This window comes from Plodia interpunctella, chromosome 19, assembly GCF_027563975.2.
Source record: "Plodia interpunctella isolate USDA-ARS_2022_Savannah chromosome 19, ilPloInte3.2, whole genome shotgun sequence".
NCBI lineage: Eukaryota > Metazoa > Arthropoda > Insecta > Lepidoptera > Pyralidae > Plodia > Plodia interpunctella.
Genome location: NC_071312.1, coordinates 1,752,912 through 1,774,793, shown reverse-complemented (window position 1 = coordinate 1,774,793; position 21,882 = coordinate 1,752,912). Strand labels below are relative to the sequence as shown.

The 21,882-nt window shown below is 35.6% G+C and overlaps 2 protein-coding genes and 1 long non-coding RNA gene across 3 annotated transcripts; all 3 read left to right on the top strand.

Annotated features, from left to right (window-relative positions):
• The first annotated feature begins 9,338 nt into the window (after positions 1 to 9,338).
• Positions 9,339 to 13,105, top strand: LOC128678045 (uncharacterized). The gene is made up of 2 exons (XR_010370164.1): positions 9,339 to 10,278; positions 10,688 to 13,105. It is a non-coding gene; the product is annotated as an uncharacterized LOC128678045 (long non-coding RNA).
• Positions 13,106 to 13,379: 274 nt separating this feature from the next.
• On the top strand, positions 13,380 to 17,697 carry LOC128678044 (uncharacterized). Its single transcript, XM_053759288.1, has one exon. It carries the CDS (start codon positions 14,770 to 14,772, stop codon positions 17,590 to 17,592), a length of 2,823 nt encoding a protein of 940 aa, XP_053615263.1. The 5' UTR covers positions 13,380 to 14,769; the 3' UTR covers positions 17,593 to 17,697.
• A 105-nt stretch (positions 17,698 to 17,802) lies between these two features.
• LOC128678476 (uncharacterized) lies at positions 17,803 to 21,120 on the top strand. The gene is made up of 3 exons (XM_053760052.1): positions 17,803 to 18,435; positions 18,726 to 18,927; positions 20,915 to 21,120. Exons 1-3 carry the CDS (start codon positions 18,423 to 18,425, stop codon positions 21,084 to 21,086), a joined length of 387 nt encoding a protein of 128 aa, XP_053616027.1. The 5' UTR covers positions 17,803 to 18,422; the 3' UTR covers positions 21,087 to 21,120.
• The last annotated feature ends 762 nt before the right edge of the window (positions 21,121 to 21,882 follow it).

The window sequence follows — 21,882 nt, the reverse complement described above, 5'->3', positions numbered from 1 at the left end:
CTGACTCAAACTGTAATAGAATCTATAAAAGAAAACTCTACTGTTACAAAAATTGCTAAAAATCAACGGACAGTTAAACCATGGATGACCAAAGGTATCTTAAGATGCATTAACAATAGGAATAAACTGCAAAAACAATATCGAAATGATCCTGACAATATTACTACAAAAATTACTTTCACCAGGTACAGAAAAGGGTTTGAAGATTTGTGGCATACCTACTGCCGCCATTTTGATTTTTTTTTCAAAATCGCGGCCAGCCATGAAACGTATATAAATCGATAGCTGACATTAATACCAACAAAAAATATTAAAACAATGACCCTCGTAAAGTGTCAGGTTTCTGAGATAATAACCGTCAAAGTTGATCACGTGACATCCATAATTATAAGCAAGGGTATGTGTTTTGATGAATCAAGATGTTAAAAAAAATAACTTTTAGAACAAATATGTATGTTGCATTGTATCTGGATATATTTTTCAACTTAATAACATATTTTGTGACCATCTATGTGTGAGTGCAGTATCGTCATTTGATTTAATATGACATTTGACATTATAGGGTAAATAAAAGTAATAGGTACCTCTGTAAAACCATTTACTACATAACATAAGATAGGAATAATCATAAAATTAAAAATTCTCTTTACATTTATATTGTGGCATAGTTTTATGGTTACCTACTACAATTTCTCTTTGCGAAAATAGTTATATAAACGTGGATTTATTTTTATATTGGCACAAAAGGGAAAAAAATTAAAAGTACAGTTTAGGAACAGTATTTTTATTGCCCGATAAACATTTTAAGGCATCATGCTTTTAGTATACACAATTTAAAGACTTTTGAGACTACTAACACAAAAATCACATTCATAACATCAATACAAATACTAAATAACGAATAACTCGCACAGAGAGGCGTTTACTCCCGCATAGAAAGAACACAGGTAGCAACAACTGAGTGCAGCAGTCGGGGGGGTATAAAGGTGCCCCCCCCCCTTCCGTCTCGCTTGCACATTAGAATAATACAATATATAATCTATTTTCTTGTTACGAGTATATATAACACCTAAAACAATACCTAATGAACAGTACGTCACCATTGACTTTTTTGTCGTAGTATGAAATATTCTTATTAAGTACATAGTAGCCGCAACATGTAGAAATATCATGAGGCATAGTTATCTATGTTTTATTATTAATATTATCTATACCTATTAGAATATTTTGTGTATGTTTACACATAGTTATACCAAATAGATGGGATTATAGTAAAAAAAAATCACGTGATCAACTTTGACGGTTATTTTCTCGGAAACCTGACACTTTATGAAGGTCATTGAATTAATATTTTTTGTTGGCATTAATGTCAGCTATCGATTTATAAAAGTTTCATGGCTGGCCGCGATTTTGAAAAAAAATCAAAATGGCGGCAGTAGGTATGCCACGCTCTTCTAAAACTTCACGCTAGTAAAATCTTCAAACCCCTTTCTAAACAATCTAATTAAAAAAACAAAAAGACACTATGAAAAAAATTTAATAAATAATTCAATCAAAAACAATAAACTACTTTGGAAAAACATAAAAACATTAACATATAAAAACAAAAATAATACAAGCCCGAATCCAGAATTAATTAACTTAAGACCCACCCCATTTGAATCAGCAAATTATATAAATGACTTTTTTACGAACATCGGGAAAAACTTAGCAAATGAAATTCAATCTACCACATCCACAGTTGAGTTAAATAATTATCTTCACACTTTACCTTGTCAGCCCCAATCCTTTGTTTTGTTAAAAACAGACTTAGCTGAAATTGAAACCATTATAGAAAACTTAAAGCCGGATAGTGCTCCTGGATGGGACAATATATCTACTAGGTTCATAAAGTATATAAGTAATGACATATCACCCATTATATCTTATCTTGTTAATGTATGCTTTGAAACAGGCTGCTTTCCATCTCTTCTCAAAATGTCTATTGTTACACCTGTGCACAAGGGTGGGGATGGTGAAGTCGTCAATAACTACAGACCCATTTCCGTTATAACAGTATTGGCAAAGATTTTGGAAAAAATATTAAATTATAGACTTATGAAATATCTTGACAAATATAATATATTATCTAACTCACAATTTGGCTTTAGAACTGGAATTTCTACAGAAGACGCTATAGCATCCCTCACCTCAACTGTTATTAACAACATGGATAAAGGCACCAAATGCATATCTTGCTTTATAGACCTAAAAAAAGCATTTGATACTGTATCCGTTCCCATCCTTTTGCACAAACTAGAAAAGATCGGAATTAGAGGAAAACAACTGGCCATATTCAGAGACTACCTCTCTGGACGAACTCAAAGAGTGAAACTTGATGGTTGTGTTACCAGTGAGAGCACAGACGTCACTTACGGCGTTCCGCAAGGAAGTGTGTTGGGTCCAACACTCTTTCTTGTCTACATAAACGACCTGTGTAACATGGCACTTAAGAATGGAAAAATTTTCACTTACGCTGATGATACAGCTATCGTTTTCACTGGCTGCAATTGGAGAGATGCTCTTGATTGTGCGGAGGAGGGTATGGCTAGAGTGGCTGAATGGTTAAAATTTAATTTACTTACACTTAATACCTCCAAAACTAATTATATTTGCTATTTTATTAACAGTAGTACTAATCCACCCCCCGTTTTCAATTTAAAAATTCACACATGTGGCATAATCTCCAACTCTGACTGTAATTGTCCCTCTATAGCTAGAGTCGCTCAGACCAGATATTTAGGTATATTGGTCGATGAGAGGCTATCCTGGTACCCTCAAATTGAGCAAGTTACGGCCAGGGTCCGAAAATTTATTTGGATGTTTAAGACTTTACGCCATATTGCATCTAAATCAATTTTAAATAAAATTTACATTGCATTAGTTCAATCGGTTATTACGTACTGTATTCGGATCTGGGGTGGTGCGTTAAAAACTCGCTTCCTAGAGGTTGAACGGGCTCAAAGAATATTGCTAAAAGTCATGTATTTAAAAAAACGAAGATTTCCAACTATTGAACTATACCAACTAAGTGATTTGTTATCAGTGAGAAAATTATACGTTTTGCAAATAATTCTAAAAAAACATAAAACGCTACCATATATTTCAGATATTGCTGGGAGAGGGAGAAGGAGAAGAACGGCTGTAGCTAACACCCCCCTAGTAAACACCCAGTTTGCAAGGGCACAGCTAGATTCTCGAGCTTCTACCATTTATAATAAAATAAACAAAGAAATATATATTTATGACAAAGCATATCATGAGTGTAAGTCAATGCTAATAACATGGCTCAAAGACAAAACTTATGACGAACTCGAGACGTTTATTAACATTTCCCCTGTATAGACACATATTATTTTTAATATTTGCTCTAATTTAAATACAATTTTATGTATAAGTATATATCTATGTATATTTATTTATTTAAGTACACTATGTAAGTATATTTATTTTATTTAAGTACTTTATAATAATTTATATTTATTAAATTAAATTTATATTTACTATAGCAAATACTTATATTTACATAAACTGTTTATTTAAATTCATAATATATATTATATTCTATTCAATATAATATTCCAACATATAAATAGTATAAAATTGTGAAAAACTTTGTTTTATAGTTATAGCTTAAGAGGTCAACTGTTAAATAAGTTATGAAAGAGCGGAGCTTCCTGGCACAAGCACATTTTGCTTAAAAGGAGGTTCCCACAACCTGATCTAATGTAATTTGTAGTTGCCCAATAAATATTTTTATTTTTTTATTTTTATTTTATCTATGTATTGTTTTTCCTTCGTGGTACTTCCGTATAATGTCTGTTTGTTCCGGAATGCTTTAAAGTGACTCTATTTTTACATCATATTAATTTTGGGCCGCAATTACTAAAGACGTCTTTATAAACTTCGCAGAACAATGGGTAGAATTCTTCGTTGTGGAAAAAACAGTGGAAAATTCTGTCTGGGATTGTATGTTCTTTAAGGAATTCTATTATTTGTTCCTTTGTATTATTTATAGGTATCCAAACGTCCTTTATGCTTGTTTTTACTTTTGATCTGTCGTCAATTCTATAATGATTTCCGGGTGTTTTTCGTATGTGGAATATGTTGTTGTTGTCATCTATTATTGGTATTTTGTCCTTAGTCGTTTCCGTTTCCGTGTTTTGAGGTTGCGGTATGAGTTCCATATCTATTTGTTCAAGATTTTCTTGACCTTGTTGTAATGGGTCGGGCGTGATTGGTATATTTAATAAGGTACGTATGTCTATATTTGTTATGTCCTCGTCAATGGCTGAGGTACTTGGTTCTGCGTTATTATCCGTAATTCCGGTGTTGTGATGTAATAATTGGACTCTTGAGAGGGCGTCTGCATTTATGTTAGTTTTCCCTTTTTTGTATTGTACGTCGAAGTTATACTCTGCTAATCGTAGTCGCCAACGCGTGAGTTTTGAATTAGGGTCCTTTATAGACATGATCCACGTTAGTGGGCGGTGGTCTGTATATATGGTGAAACGTTTACCATAAAGGTACGGGCGAAAATATTTAATAGCCCAAACTATGCTGAGTAATTCTTTTTCTATAGTGGAGTACCTTTGTTCTGTGTCGGATAAAGTACGTGAAGCGTACGCGACTGGTTTATCTTGGCCTAATTGACCTTGAGAAAGAACTGCACCTATAGCTATATCAGACGCGTCTGTGGTCAAGATAAATGATTTCTGAAAATCTGGGTACTGAAGAATTGGTGCGTCAATAAGTACATCTTTGCATTTTTCGAATGCTTGTTTGTATTCTTCAGTTATTTCGATTTTACTGCCTTTTTTTAAGCATTTAGTAAGTGGTTTTGTTAGTTTTGCAAAATCCTGAATGAATTTCCTGTAATATCCCACCAGTCCTAAGAAGGATTTTATTTCTTTTTGCGTTTTAGGGATTGGAAATTTTTTTACGGCTGCTATCTTATCTTCGTTAGGTTGAAGACCTTTATCTGTTAAAGTGTGACCTAGGAATTTTACTTGTTTCTGTAGGAATTCTGATTTATTTAGTTGAATTTTTAGGTTATGAGTCCTGAATCTGTCGAATACTTGCTTGCATTTTTCTAGGTGTTCTTGTAGGGAAGTAGAGTAGATGATGACGTCATCAAGGTAGGTGAGAACATTATCTATTCCACGTAACACTGAGTCCATTAGTCTCTGGAACGTACTGGGTGCGTTTTTTAAACCAAAGGGCATCCTTAGAAATTCGTAGTGACCTCGTTCTATGGAAAATGCTGTTTTTCTATATCGTCTTCCTGCATCTCCAGCTGATGATATCCAGATCAATGGTTGAGAAATATTGCGCGCGCCCTAATTTGTCTAGGATATCATCTATGTTTGGGAGTGGACACTTGTCTTCTATTGTTTTGTCATTTAGTTTTCTGTAATCTATGACAAGTCTGTACTTTTGTTCACCAGTAGCGTCAATTTTTTTGGGACAATGTGGACTGGACATGACCACGGGGAATTACTTTCTCTTATTATATTTTGTTCCAAAAGTTTACTTATTTGTTTTTTTATTTCTTCTTTTTGTTTTGGGGCTTGTCTATAATTTCTTACAAAAATCAGTTTGTCCTCTGTTAGTCGTAGTTTGTGTTTAATTTCGTGTGTAAACGTTAAAGGTCTTCACAATGGAAAAGGTCGCGATAATTATAGCACAATTTTTTAATTTCGCGATATTCCTCTGTATTCATATGTTCCGTCCGTAGTATATTTAAATTGTTTTTTAGTAATTCATCAACATTATTATTATTTTTTTTATTTAATTATTTTCGGTTGAGATTTTTCTTCTTTTTTTTTAATGTTTAGTCGTTGTAAATTAAAGTGACAACTATTTTTCAAAATTATGGTTCTTTCAGACGTATTAATAACAGTTGTTAGCATATTTCCGTTTTGCACTGAGACTATCGCTGGTTGTAATATGAGACCACTTTTTGTTGAAATACCGCTTGAGAAATAATCTCCCTCTTGGTAGTTACACAATAAGTTAACTACCTGTTCACATTTGGGTCCTATTTTTGTAAAAGATTTTATATCGTCTCTAATGCTAATATTAGCTTTTGCCGTGCGAAGTTTCATGTTTTTAATGTTTATTTTACAATTTAAGGGAACCAGCAGATCTAATCCTAACAAGCCTACGAAGTCCGAATCAAAGTTAAAAATTAGAAATTTGTGTATAATATTGTCATTAAATAATTTTTTTGGCAATTTTATATGTGCTATTTATGGTTTTTACAACTTTCGGGCTTATGAGGGATTGTGAGGCTCCTGTATCTATTAAAAATCGCCCTCCTAATTCACTTATATAAATGTAAGGGAGGCGACTGTAGTTTTGTATATTGTTCATGAAAACTACGTTGCTAGGTGTTTTTCCACCTCCAACAGAAAATTTTTGTCTAAGGTTTCCTCATGTGAATTTTCCTCGAGGTCTTCCTCGGAGGGTTGTTGTTCTTCTTCATCATAGTCTAGTTCCTGATAATGTATTTTATTTTTATTTCCCGAATTTTCCGAAGGTTTTTTGAACTGATCTTTCTTTTGGGAAGTATTTGGTTTTTGTTGGAACGACGATTTATTTGTGCCCGCAGCATTTTTTGAAGAATTTGATTTATTCTGTTGCATTCGCCTATTGCGTAATTTTGTTTCTTCTTGTTTAGCTACCGTAATCGCTTATTCTAGGTTTTCTACATGTTTTAGTCGAATAAGAATAGCTGTAATGGGATTCAATTTATCTAAGAACGTATCTAAGGCCATTTGCTCGTAATAGGTACGTTTAGTAGGTTCTAAGGATATTAATGTACTCATTAAATTTCTAATCTTATCGCCAAATGCTTCTAAGGAATTATTTTCTCTATTTGTTTGAATTAATTCTTGGACCAATTGCAGTTCGGTACGAAATTCGCCAAATTTTCTTTGTAATGCGTTTTTAATTTCCGGCCAGGTAATAGCACCTGGGCTTTGAGATAGCGCCTCAACAGCTCTACCCGTCAATTTATTTCTAATTAAACAACAAATGTATTGATCATCTCTACTGTTTACAATTAAATTTAATGCATTTTCTACACTTTCAATATAAAATGCAAGGGTTCTTTTGTTGCCATTGTATGTAGGTAACAATTTCGCGAATGTGGAAAGTTCAGCGCATACTGTTGGCTTTTCTTCCACGAAGGACCCCTCACCTAGGTTTTTCTTATCGGAAGCCATTTTAATCTAACGAATAAAAAGAACACAAAAACAAGGAGGTCGTCACAAATGTGTGAAAATTATTTTCACAACACTAATACCTTGACACTCGTGATACCACAATAATGCGGAACGTGTGACAGGAAAGGTTTTTCAGGGAAGTCTCGGGAGTAAAAGAGTTTTATGCTTACCCCACGAGCATTGCCAATTTGGAGGCTTGAAGGTGTTGCGAGTCCGGCTGTCCTCTGAACTGCTGTCTGCTTTCTCGGCTATCTGCTCCCACTGTAGGTTCTTTTCGGGTACGGAGTTGATTTCTTGAAACTTTTTCACGAATTCACTACCGATATACGCGTTTGCCGACTGCGCCAGTTATGTGTGGGAATCGGTAGATAGTCTTTTTAAAAAGAGACTTTAATACACTTTTATTATCTATCAATATTGAGTTTACTTCAAAGGTTTCTAAATAAAAGATAATATATGCGTGTGATCAGCTTGAAGAGCAAGATCGGACTGGCTTTAATTCTATCTTAAAGATTATCTCTTATCCTAACAATGGTTCTTATTGCTAATGTTTCCTGGTATCATTACCAGGAAGTTACCTGAGGTTTTATCTTAATGTCGTAACTATAACAAGGGCCATTGTTTGATGTCGGATTATGGCGACATAACTCATGTCAATATAATTTTGCCATACACCTTATGCCAATCGCTTGCAGGACCACGAAGTCTCATCACTGCATTTACTAACCTCAAATTATCTGACCAACTTGCCAAAGATGCTACCCTTTCTACTTGTTTAATCCAATCCTTGACATTATCTGTCTTATGCCCAGCAAAAATAGGAATTGCCTGGCTAGTATCTGACGTAGAGAACACCTGAATGCCTGTCTGTGTTGGATTGACCAATTTATTCAATAATTCAGATTGGGTTTGCAAGATATGAATTAATATCGGATTCTGTGACGTACCTGGATTTTCTTGCTCATCTTTATTTTTCGACATTTCTAGCTCCAATTTTAAGTTTTTAAGTTCTATTTGCTCTGATTGTCTCCTTGATTTCTCCAATTTGTACGACTCCAACATACCTGTTTCTAACTTCGCAATGTTATCTTGTAACAAACGTTTGACGAAATCGCCTTTGTTTCCTGTCATTGGCAAAAATCTTGATCGCAATTCATCCTTAAATTGATTTACGGTAAATTTATCGAGTTCCTCAATTCGTGTGCTTTCCATCTTGAAAATTTCCAATTCCAAGTCGTGAAAAAATTTTTGTTTTTTCCCTAATATATATTCTATGTACTATTTTCAATCAACACAACTAAATATAAATAATTGGTGAGTTGATCTCGGGCTTCCGGGTCAACTACCGGATATGCAAAGCAATCCGCCATTGGCTCTGCGCCTCGACCCCCGCGCGCGCCATCTACCACCGCGCGTTTTGAGAAACCTCAGTACAAGTATTAGATCGGCACGCGACTCTTGAGTAGCGGCGTTGCACGCCCCTCTAAATAGCTATAAGTGTTAATCATAATATCCTACCAATTATCGTGTCTGGCCATCCGACTCGAGTATAAATACAACCCAGTGCCTGTGGATTTGTGCGCTCATGGTAGAAGAAGATCGAAGGCGCCTTAGCATACCCTCACCACGCGGAGCCCGAGGAGCGCGAAGCTGTACGGTGTTTGCCAGGTAAGCCCGGAGGCTTCTCACCATGTATATATTTGTAAATCTGGTTGTAAATACCTTTCCTTTTGTATATAATTTCGTTATTTATATATTTTCTATAGTTTGCTTTGTATAAAGTGTTGCTGAGGTCGGGGTAAGTTTTTACCTTTCCAGCGATGGGCGGCAAGAAGAGGAAAAAGAAGGAGCAAGAATCTGAAACCATTTCGGTAATCCAGAGCTCTGGTAGTGACTCCGAATACTCTGACGCGTCAGAGTCGCCACTGGACAAATACAAACCATATAGGGTCGCCGATTATAGTCGTAGATATCCTGAAGATAGTCCAGGGCATGATCATGTCGTGTTCATAGCTAGCTCAGATGAAAATGTCCCAATAGGTTCCAGAGATATGATGTATTTAAGTAATAGTTTCACTCGCTTTGTAAAAGGGATAAAATATTTTAAAAAAGTCAACAAATATAGAATGGGGGTTGTATTCGATAATCCTAACATGGCTAATTCATTCTTGGACAATGCTACTTTCCATAGAGAACATCGCATCACTGCTTCTATTCCGGCAGCGGTTACAGAAATAACTGCAGGCCAATTCTGCTATTTGTTAACCGAAACAGATCGGCTCCGTTTCGCCTTGGTTACAGTTGCGTTTGTAATGTCAAACGGTATTCCAGTAACTTTAAGTTGATAGCTAAAGCGCAAATGAAACGGAAGCGGTTGGTTATAGAGTCGCTTAGGAAAGGGTTACGGTGTTGCAACTCAAAAAAAAAACAGTTGCGCGTACATTGCTGCTTTTGTAATAAATTTCCAAGATTTTTGGCTGTATGAGTATTTTGCTCAGTGTTTAAAAAGGTTACGCTTAGTTCGAAGTTGACATTGACAAGTATCAAGTTTGTTTTGCGGTTTGTTTTGAATTCACGAAGCGGCAAGCGAAAATTTTTAACAAAGTAAGTTTTTTTTTATTATTATAAATTATAGTTAGTCACAACACATTCATACGTTCTACTGCTGAGACGGATCTCTGTTCATTCAAAGAGGTTTGGGCTATAGGCCACCACCACATAAACCGGCAAATAATAGAACTTAGAATTTTATCTTGTAAAATCATCATATCAAATTTCGTTCGTAGATAAAATGTCACAAAACTCGTCTGCACTAGCTGGCGGTAGCAGAAGAATAACTTCTGTAAGGCAGTTCGAGCTGTTAGTACATTTTATGGAGTGCCATAAAGATTTGGCACTTGGTCGTGTACACAGTAAAGAGGCACGGGCACTTGCTTCTCGCCTGTGGAACGAGTGTGCCACTATTTGCAATGCTGAGGGCACATACAGAAAACCCAAGGAATGGAGCCGTGTAAGTACCTAGAAATAACTTTACGAAAAACTATCCATTTAAGGGCCGGTATGTAGGTATATTTTTATTTCATTTAAAATTAATCCTCTCTAATATAAGAGTACAGTAACACTGAACCTATCTTGGATGAAATTTTGCATACACATAGGGGTATAGAGAAGGATATAGGATATCCTTCATTCCGGATAAGAGAATTGTTCCTGTGGGATCATGATAACGCGGGCGGAGCCGCGGGCAATAGCTAGTAACACAATACAATCGAAAAATGTAGGCACTAGTGCATGCACAAAAGGTAGGTATTGAAAATATTCTTTATAATTCATAAAATTATTTTAGTTGTTTTAATAATTTCTTGCCTAGCCAAGCAAAAACCTTTTACTAAATTTATTTTTGTACATAATTGTTTCAGTACTGGAATGATTTTAAAAGCAGGGTGAAATCAAAATTGCTTACCATATGCCAAAGTGTGGGTGGGACTGGAGGAGGACCGGCTACAAATATCTGTTTGAGCCCTATAGAGGATAGAGTGGCAGCAATATTAGGACGAGATGTTGTCACTCCATTGCAGGGTGTTCAACAAAATCCCTTTTTGTCTCAGGTAATTTATGTATACAATAAATGTTGGTTTGTTATGTTAGTTTAAGAGTTATTTATTAAGTTTTGATTTTCACTGTAGAACACTATTGCTGATGAACAACAACCTCAAGAGTTGTTGAGTTATATGAGGGACATCGAAATTGAGTGAGTAAACTAACATTGTTGTGACCTCTTTTGTGCCAGAGCTTTTTTTTGGCGGCTGGCAACACTGGAGATTACTTGTCAATTTGATAGCTCCGTATTTAATAATTGTAAATAAATAATAAAAGCAAATAAATCTTTACAATACAAATAATAATTAATAATAACAATTCAGTGAATATATTTGTAGATATTTGTGTGCAATAATTATATGTATTTTCACGACAAATAGTGTTGAAAGTTATCTTTGTGGTTACCGGTGTATTTGTGTTTGTTGTGGATTTCTTTCTATTTTTACAAGGTAATCACAGTCTATTACATCATTTAATACAAGTTAGAACACTATTATCTCGTTTTGCTGGACACTTAACTTACTTTGTCTTGATACTTTCGATAAAATATTTCTTAGTAGGTAGTTCGTATTTAAGGTTAGGTCGGTTGGTTTACTGGCTCGAAATTGGAAACAAATCGTTCTTTCTGCTCCCTGTATTAGTCCCTTTTTTGTTCAAAATGTCTTCCTCAAGTCGTGCTGTGACAGCTCGTCAACTTGAAACTGAGTTAAAGGCAACTTTACTCAAACTGAAGACCGCGGAGGAGGATAAGGAACGTTTAATTTTGGAAAGGGAGGAGAACGAACACCTGTTCGTTTCTTTATTAAATAACAATACTCAGCTAAAGCGTGAGTTGTCAGAAAGTAAAATTTATAGTGATAGTTTGAATGAGCAGCTTAACCACCTTGAGTTAGAGTTAGGATCTTTCCGTCAATCTACTGAGATGTATGAAGATATCCTCATGCGGAACACTACACTAGAAAAAAGACTGGGAGAGGCACAAAGGCAAATTGATAGTTATGAACAAGCTGTCCCACCGATTCAGTCACTGGAAATTAACAACCAATATAACCTCGTTGTTGTTGCGTCTGCCCCTCTCTCATCTAACTCCCCAGCAATAGCTTTTGCAAATAAATCATCATTATGTAGTAATTGTAATAATAATAAATGTAATCAAAGAATAAGTCATAAGAAATTTAAAAAACTTAAAAAGTTAAACAAGATTATAAAGAAAAATAACTTACAGTTAAGAATAAATACTAATAAATCCCGTTTGTTGAAATCTGGATTCAAAATGTTCAATGATGTTTCCTCTCAATTAGCACTAACAGAAAGTAAATTGGCGGAAAGTCAGGAGTTGTACTGTGCCGACATAGCCAGACTGAAATCTTACATCACAGAACTTGAAGAGCGATGCTCCAATCTCATGAAGACAATTGATTCATCATTGCAGGCAGTCACCGAACATGTGATTGATATGGAGTCATTGATTGAAGAAAATAGGTATATTGGAGAGAAACTTCACTCTGCAAGTAACTTATGTACCTGTGGCGCGTTTAACCAGCCCGAAATCAGTGACTCCCTACCAACTCTCTCTCCATGTGAAGGTGATTTGCATAAATATACTAGGCCTGGCTGTGCTGACGCGGATGACTCTCATAATACTTTAATATTTTCTGATAGTGTAGGGCGTAATATGGGTTACTTGTTCAACCAACACCTAGAGAATGTTACAAATTATTGTCTGCCTAATGCATCCTACACCCATATAATAGAGAGTATCAGAGCGACTACTTTTAACAGAAACTCAACCATAGTACTCCTTATAGGTAACTGTAATAATTTATGTAAAAAAGATATTATTTGTGGTCTTGATAGTTTGAATAAGTTAAATGTATATAAAGTTATAATTTGCGCCTTCCCATATCTTAGTTGCCAGCCTCCATCAAAGAATAAAAACATTCACTATTTTAATAATTTAACATACTGCGACATGTTGTCATGATAGTAAATTAGTTTTCTTTGACACTAATAATTTATTGGTGAATGTTTAATGACTAAAGATAAGAATATTTATCTCTCAAAGTTTCATAGACGGAAACTTGCTACATTGGTAGCTTATACTGTAGGTGTATTGTATGCGTATCTATGTGTATGTGTCTCGAGCGCATTATAAACTATGTATGCTAGAAATATGAGTCTTGTTACTGGTGCGGGCTTAGCGGCGTGACGTGCCGAATAAAGTGCTATCTATTTTCGTTCAGTGTTATCATTTCCTCCACACCACGTTATCCTAAAATACTATTAATTTTTGGACGAGTTTATATTGTAAACAAAAAACTATTTATAAGGAGACTTCTACAGAATTGCCAATATTTTGTGATGGTAACTCTGTAGATAAATTAGATTTAAACTAGATAAGCAGACAACAGGAAGGTCATATGAACTGAGAATAGTACACCAAAACCTAGAAGGCCTTCCCGGCAAGGAATTAATTACTGTTATTTAACCTAACCATCAATCGCACGCGCGCGTCTGCGGAGCGGAGACGTTTGTTGTGTGCGTGCGTATTTTGCGAAAATGGCGGCTAATATTGTGAAATGTACGAAATGTAATATAGTTATTAATGAACTATTAGCATTTATCCAGAACAAAGCTGACGTGATGGATGAAGACTCGCTTATTCGGATTTGCAGTGACAGTTTTTCGGATGGTGAAATAGTGACGGCTAAGAAGCTGCTTTTTGATATAATACCGGAGTCGACTAGAAAAATCCGAAGGAAGAAAGATAAAAGCCGCCGTGATATTGATGATATCATAGGCCTTCTCAAGCTAACGGACCCTGAGAGTGTACCAATCTTCGTCGCTCGCGACCTGGCAAAATTACCGCCTATTTTGTTTGACCACATAGATGTAACTAGACTGCTAAAAGACATACTTGTGTTGCAAAGTGATGTGAAAAACATAAAAAGCAATTTTGCTACTTCTGCAGAGGTGATCGAGTTAAAGAATGAGATGGAAAACCTGAAGCAAGCCTCCCTTGTATGTAACAAATATAACTTTGTAAACAATAAGCGAGGAGCCTTTATCGATAATCTTGATTGCTACGACAGTGGACCCATGGCTCTATACACACCAGACCCAAAAAGTTCTGAAATATCAAATTTGGCGATAAATAATGAGTGCGAGGGTAGACAACAACAAAAATCGGTCTCAACGGCAAGTTGTGTTAAAAGTTCGGAAGGTATGTGCTCGGGCGCGGTCGCCCCACTTGTTCAAATGGATGTCGAAACTACTCATACGCGTGAGCGAGAAACTGTATCGAAGTTACCTGTCGCTATCTCAGTCTCTCCGACTATCGCAGCGCCACCGACACGGAAGGTGGTGCCCCCGTGCAACTTGACGGCTGCTGTCAATGTCACAGTCAATGACAGAATGTTTCACCCACCAGTTGCTAATTTGGATGTAAACAGTAATAAATCGGCTAGTAGTCAAGCGTCTATGTCGAATATTATGAGGCAACGTAAAACAGGTCATAATAATGTGGAGGAATGGCAAACTGTTTCAAAAAAGAAGCGGAAAAGAGTGAGTGGGAACATGGGAAAAGCAGACGTAAGCCCGGACAGTACTTTCAAGGCAGCAGATGTTAAGATTCCTATCTATATTTCCAATGTTAGTAAGGATACTCAAGAGAGTGATATTGTAACATATATTAAAAGCAAAACAAATGAAGAGGTCGCATTGTATAAAATTAATAGACAGTCTGAGAAAAGCTATAACTCCTTCAAATTGTATATATCCAAAAATAAGTTAGATGTATTTCTGGATAAAGGCTTATGGCCAAGCGGAATTTCCTTCAGACGTTTTGTGAAGAATAACTTGCCAATAGATAAAAGCAGTATAAAGCATAACTTAGAATCAAATGATAATGGACCACAACAACCTACAAACCTGTAAATTAATAAGCTTTAATTGCAAATCAGTAAAACGGTCATTTGAAGCTGTGCAATCATTATGTGAGATATGCGACATTATAGTCCTGCAGGAGACATGGCTGTATGACTATGACATCCCTTTACTGAGCAGTATCCATGAGAATTTTGAGTATACAGGAAAATCATCTATGGATTTGTCAACTGGCCCACTAAGAGGTCGACCCTACGGTGGTTTAGCTATCCTGTGGAGGAGCGGAGTGTTTGATTCAGTTTCAGTGATAGAATGTAATAGCGACCGTCTCTCGGCAATCAAGGTAACGCTGGCAGACCGGCAAATTCTAGTTATTAATGTGTACATGCCGACAGATGAGATTCCAAACTTAATTGAGTTTACTCAATGTCTTAGTGAAATGAGTGCAATTGTTGAGTCTTGTGATGTGGAAAGTGTCTATATGCTGGGAGACTTTAATGCCCACCCCGGTGAGTCTTTTTATTCAGAACTTTTAAACTTTTGTGCTATGGAACAGTGGACTTGTGCAGACATAGAAAGGCTTAATTCAGTCCCCAATACTTTTACATTTATAAGTGATGTGACTGGTTCTAAGCGCTGGCTTGACCATTGTGTGGTTACAGAACAGGCTCGTGATACAATAGCTGATATAAGTATTATGTATGATGTTTTATGGTCTGATCATTTCCCAATGATTATAGAATGTAATTTTAGTGTCATTAAACCTAAGTTTGTAACCCCTTATTCATTACATAATAAAGCTATCTGGGGTGAAAGAAATATTGAGCAAATTAGAGAGTACTATCACCTATGTAACGATTCACTCAAGGATGTTGACTATCCCCATGAACTTGGCCTTTGTAATAACAGAAATTGTAATATTTTTGAGCATAGAGTTGTACTAGATGTCATGTATGAAAGTATTGTCAAAATTTTAACTAAGGCTGCTGAAGAGACTCATGTGGATTGTCAACATATAAAGCATAAAGCCCAAATGTTGGGCTGGAACAGACATGTTAGGGAGGCACACGGGTTGGCTAGGTCTAAGTATCAGATTTGGCTTTGGCATAATCAGCCTTTGACAGGTCCTATATTTAATGATATGCGTGCTACACGTAAGATATTTAAGAGCAAACTAAAGTGGTGCCAAAAGCACCAAGAACAAATTAAGCTGGATATTATTGCTGAACATCGTAAAAATAAAAATTTCAAAAAGTTTTGGAAATCTACAAATAAACTTGATATTAGACCCAGTCTTCCCGTGACTGTGGGTGATGCCAACGAGCCTAGTACTATCGCCGATATGTTTGTCCGGCACTTCCAAGTCCAGTCACCACTTGGTTTGTCTAGCAAGGTGGTTGATAATGGGACCTGTTGTGACTCTGATCAAATTCGTTTTTCAGCTAAACAGGTAGATGATGTCATTAAAAAAATGACTCGGGGAAAGTCCCCTGGTCATGATGGGCTCTCCATAGAACACTTGCAGCATGCTGGCCTTCACCTCAATAGAGTATTGGCTATGTTTTTCTCCTTGTGTTTTGGTCATTCTTACCTGCCCGACAGCCTCATTAAAACTATTGTGGTACCAGTCATTAAAAATAAAACTGGGGATGTAACTGACAAAAATAATTACCGGCCCATTTCGTTAGCAACAATTATTGCAAAGGTATTGGATAGTTTGATGGATATTGAATTGGAAAGCTACTTGAACTTACATGATGCCCAGTTTGGTTTTCGTTCTAATCTGTCCACTGAGAGTGCTATCCTGGTACTGAAGAATACTGCACACTATTATACACAGCGACATACACCTATCTATGCTTGTTTTCTAGACTTCTCACGAGCATTTGACCTTGTGTCTTATGACATTCTCTGGGAGAAGCTCAGGGAAAGAAATATCCCTGCGGAGTTGTTGGGTATTTTTCAGTATTGGTATCAGAACCAATCTAACAATGTCAGATGGGCCAACCAGCTATCTGTGTCCTATGGTCTGAATTGTGGGGTCAGGCAGGGGGGAATCACCTCACCCAAGTTGTTCAACCTCTATATTAATGACCTGATAGTTGGACTCAGCAACAGACATATCGGTTGCAGAATTGATGATATCAGTATTAACAATATCAGCTATGCTGATGATATGGTTTTGCTTAGTCCAACTGTCAGGGCGCTACGGGAACTGCTTGGTTTATGTGAGCAATATGCACGGCAGCACGGTTTGCTATATAATATTAATAAAAGCGAGTTTATGGTCTTTAAGGCGGCCGGCGGTAGGTGCCCAGTCTCTGTGCCTGATATCAAGTTGAACGGACAATGCCTAAAACGGGTGTACTCGTTTAAGTACTTAGGGCATATTGTCGACGACCGTCTTAGGGATCAAGCCGACATTGAAAGGGAGCGCAGGGCGCTGGCGGTCCGGTGTAATATGTTGGCACGTAGGTTTGCACGATGTAGCCAGCAGGTTAAAGCGTCATTGTTTAAAGCTTACTGTCAGGTGTTTTACACGTGCAGCCTATGGGCTAACTATACGCAGCGGGCCATTAGCGACCTGCGAGTCCAATACAATAATGGCTTTAGGATGATGTTTGGGCTGTCTCGCAGGTGTAGTGCATCAGATATGTTTGCTCAGGCGCATACTGATGATTTCTTTGCAATCATGAGAAAAAGAGCTGCCTCTATGCTCAAGAGAGTTCGCAGCAGTACAAACACCATCCTGAAAACCATTTCCAACCGGTATGACTCGCCCTTGCTGATGTCATGGGTAAAACTGTGCATCACAGGACGCCAAATTGTGGCAAAATAAAAATTTGTTTATTTTGTATTTATTACTAACATAGCAAGTAAGTATAAATTGTTACTAATATTTATGGACTGTTTTGATGGTCTGAAATAAAGATGATTATTATTATTATTATTATTAACCGCCGCAGTCGTATATAAGCGACAGTGTGATTTCGACTTATAACCGCCACAGTCGTAAAATACCGACTACAACTTCCTAATCGAATTTTATTAAAACTATTGCCTTGAATAACTCATAAAAATAAAAATAATTACCTTAATCATATAAACGTTTGTTTTAAAACACTATCTATCCTCTTATTTACCTCTAACATTCAAGAAAATATCAATAAACATTCACATCTAATAGGTCGCTCAATTGGTGATTTACTAATAGTTGAAACGCCACAGTCGTATAATTCCGACAGTAGTGCTGTGGTAAAACAATTTTAATAAATTATTAAAAAATATATATTTTATCTATCCGGGTATGTTGTTTGTGATAAAAATGAGTCAATCATATTTTCTCGATAAATAAAACCAATTAAGTATTGGTTTCTAATACAAAAGGGCAGATTTTATCCTAAAATCATCAAATATATATTAACCGTTTCCGTGCGGAGGTCTTTTTAGTAATCTTTAGTTCCTGGCGTCAAACATAAATTCCGTGATGCCTCTGAGGCACCAAGCGCCAGAGACTTTGATGATTCCCCTGGGGAATCATCCGCCATGAATTGTAACTTGTAGCTTGTTCTCGTCTACTTGCTAAAATGTCATTTGCCATTGTGTATCTAACGTAAGCAGTCAGTAAATTCGTTCAGTGCGTTTAAAAGTGACGATCTGTGTGTTTTTATGGAAATGGAAGGTAAGTGATTAATTTATATCAGGTGTTGTAAACCTTTTTGCATTATTTATTGATTTATTCATTCAAGAGTGTTATACCGAATTTATTCACGTACCATTTGCGTTTGCAGCGAGGTGATATTTATTTATTATTATTTATAATAGTGTTTTGTAACATATAACTGAATGGGAAGTACGATTCTAATGAATCAAAAATATTCTACTCGTACCTACCAAACACTTATGTGTATCTATTTAAAAATGTGGATTTTTGTTAAGCGTTTAATTGACAACCTTTTTATTTTGTTGTAGAGTCACCCAGAAAAAAAATGAAATATATTCCTCAATCAGAAGTCGAGACTCAATGCGACGACGACGACGTGTTTTATGAGAATTCACAAACTTATGACGATTCGGAACCAATAGCGAATAATGTTAGTGGAACTATAAAAAAAACAACGAAGGATTGTGCAACATGCACAGAAAAAATAAAAGATAATTCCACGAGCCTTCCGTGCACTTTCATAACTAAATTTTGTTAACTGGTTAAGAAAAACCCTTTTTTATTATTGTTTTCACAACTGGTTTTTAAACAAGAATACGAAGTGTTCATTCATAACTGACAATCACAAATAGTTAAGAAACGAATAATTATGATTATGTTTTTATAACTAGCTACAGTCAGCAATAACATTTTTCCTTTAACCTTAAATCAAAATAAAAACAACAGAGTTAGAGTTTTTATCGAGAGTATTGCATGCGGAAAACGGATGAGGTTCTTATCTTAATAAATTATCTATTATTGATATGTAAACTGCAATGGCATGACATTGACATTGTCATTTTAGTATTATTTAGTTTTCTATTGCAATTGAGTGCAATTTATATAAAATATATAGCAACCGAAAACTTAAGTGATAAACTATGTCGCTTTCTAAGCCCACCATGGAGTTCATAACGACAAAAAGGGATCGCGAGAAACTACTATACGACGGCCGTCAGTACCATAAAATTAAAACTTATGTGAACGAAAATGTTTTTTGGAAATGCTACAATAAAACCGGTTGTAAAGGTAATGTGACATTAAGCAATGAAAACCATATAGTTAAAGAGGGCGTGCACGATATTGATTGTTTACCTAATAGTGCAAAATATCTAGTTTTGAAGAAAATGAATTTGAAAACTAAAATAGTAGCTAATGTCGATCCAATACAAAAACAGTTTGAAGAAGTAGTATGCGAACTGGAAGACGATGGCGTGCACTTAGTTGCTGACTTACCAAAATTTGACAATATTAAAAGTGGTCTATACAAAGCAAGAAATAAGGCATTAGGAGTTTCTAAGCTCCATTTTGAATCACCAACTAAAGTAGAAATACCAAAAAAATATAAAAACTTCCTCCTGGCTGACTATAACGACAATGACACAAACAACAGGATTTTAATATTTTCTTCTTCTGATATAAAAACGTATTTGGACAATTTCGAACATTTCTTTCTGGATGGAACTTTTAAGTCTTGCCCTGAACCTTTCACACAAATATATACCATTCATGGACTACATAAAATAACAAAAAAAATGGTACCTTTATTATTTGGTTTCATTCATAATAAAACTGAAAATACCTACAAACTTATATTTGAAATGATAAAGTCACAAATTCCAGAATGGAACCCCGTAAAATTGACACTGGATTACGAAATCTCAGCAATGAAAGCGATACGTAAATTTTTTCCGAATGCAGTAATGAAAGGATGTTATTATCATTTTTGTGCCAGTCTTTTTAAAAAGGCGATACGATTAGGGATTAAATCTACAGTACAAAGACGACATATTGCGAGATGTGCTGGCTTAGCCCGATTGCCATTGAGATATGTAATGGCAGGTTACAAGTATACAATGACCAAATCCCCGAAAACTGAAGCAGTGATAAAGTTCAACAATTACCTAAACCGTTACTGGTTCAGCGATGTAAATTTTATCAAGACTTGGTGCTGCTACGGCGAGGAAATTCGGACCACCAACAATCTAGAAGGCTGGCACGCAAGACTTAATAGAATGGTTGGACGCCAAAAAGCGTCGCTAGCAACAATTCTGAATGTTCTTCTTAAAGAAACAAAAATTTCAATGTCGTTCAAAACAAACAAAAACACATCGAACAAAAATTACCAAGAAATTGCGGATACTATACATCTTTTAACAAATAAGTCTATCACTGTTGGACATTGTTTAGAAATAATTGCCCCATTTAAATATTAAGTAATAGTTAATTTCACCTAAATTACATTCTGTGTTTGATTTAAGGTTAAAGGAAAAATGTTATTGCTGACTGTAGCTAGTTATAAAAACATAATCATAATTATTCGTTTCTTAACTATTTGTGATTGTCAGTTATGAATGAACACTTCGTATTCTTGTTTAAAAACCAGTTGTGAAAACAATAATAAAAAAGGGTTTTTCTTAACCAGTTAACAAAACTTAGTTATGAAAGTGCACGGAAGGTCCACGAGCACCAAAAAGACCCGGGAAGAAATAGATGAGCGGCAGATTCCAACAATTATTGATTTGCATGGTTGCAAATATTTTGGACAATTCGTGTCCAACGAATTGCTACGATTTAGTATAAATGAAAGATATGCAATCATGCAAAATATTATAGAAATTCTGAAATAATCATTTACCAACATTATAGTAATGTGTGAGGATAGAGCTGATTAGTAAGAGTAAAATGAAACCAAGTTTAGTGTTTATATAGATTTATTAATATTTAACGTACAACGTGATACTTATAAATAAGGCTAATTATTATAATTGTTTGAGAGACTGATTTTTCATTATGTAAGCTCCTGATTTTTGTGATAGAACCATTTCTAATTAAAAAAAGTAATCGTTTTAATGTGTTTCCATTTTTCATTGAGCCTAGACACTTATAGCTACACATGTCTACCTCGAAACATTACTCACAAAGCCAAATAACATTTTTAATATTTATGGTATTCCCTAAAACATGGGGTAAGACACAACCCTGGGAATCCTGGGCAATCAGGACACCCATACAGAACTTGGTTGTTTTTCTTTGTTTTTTTGTAGCATATCCTACACCGTTTTCTACTTACCCTTCCGCCATGGCTTGGGAGTAGTATTGGCAAATGTATTCTTTCATTCGGAGATTGAGCAAGCCCTGGGACATTTGGCAATAAATTTTGTAATATACCCTTTCTAAAATCATAAAGTTCTATAGTTGAATTGTTAATTTTTCGATATAACAAAAAAGCGTTCACTAAGCATATTTGGATGATATGTATAATAATTTTTTTATACCAGCGCATCGTTTTGTGTTCGCACGAGTAATAACTTAAGAGTTGATCGTGCCTGTCAATTGCTCGCATGTATTTGTTATACTCTACTTGCGGCGCAGGCTTATATTTTACACTGCGTATGCGGCGACTAGTAGTCTTTTTATAATTAC

Bases quoted from the DNA above. Each gene is read 5' to 3' on its own strand.
- LOC128678044 (XM_053759288.1), top strand. From the start codon at position 14,770: ATGATAATGGACCACAACAACCTACAAACCTGTAAATTAATAAGCTTT.
- LOC128678476 (XM_053760052.1), top strand. The intron at 18,928-20,914 runs GTGCACTTTCAT...AGTGCACGGAAG, and splicing joins GATAATTCCACGAGCCTTCC to GTCCACGAGCACCAAAAAGA.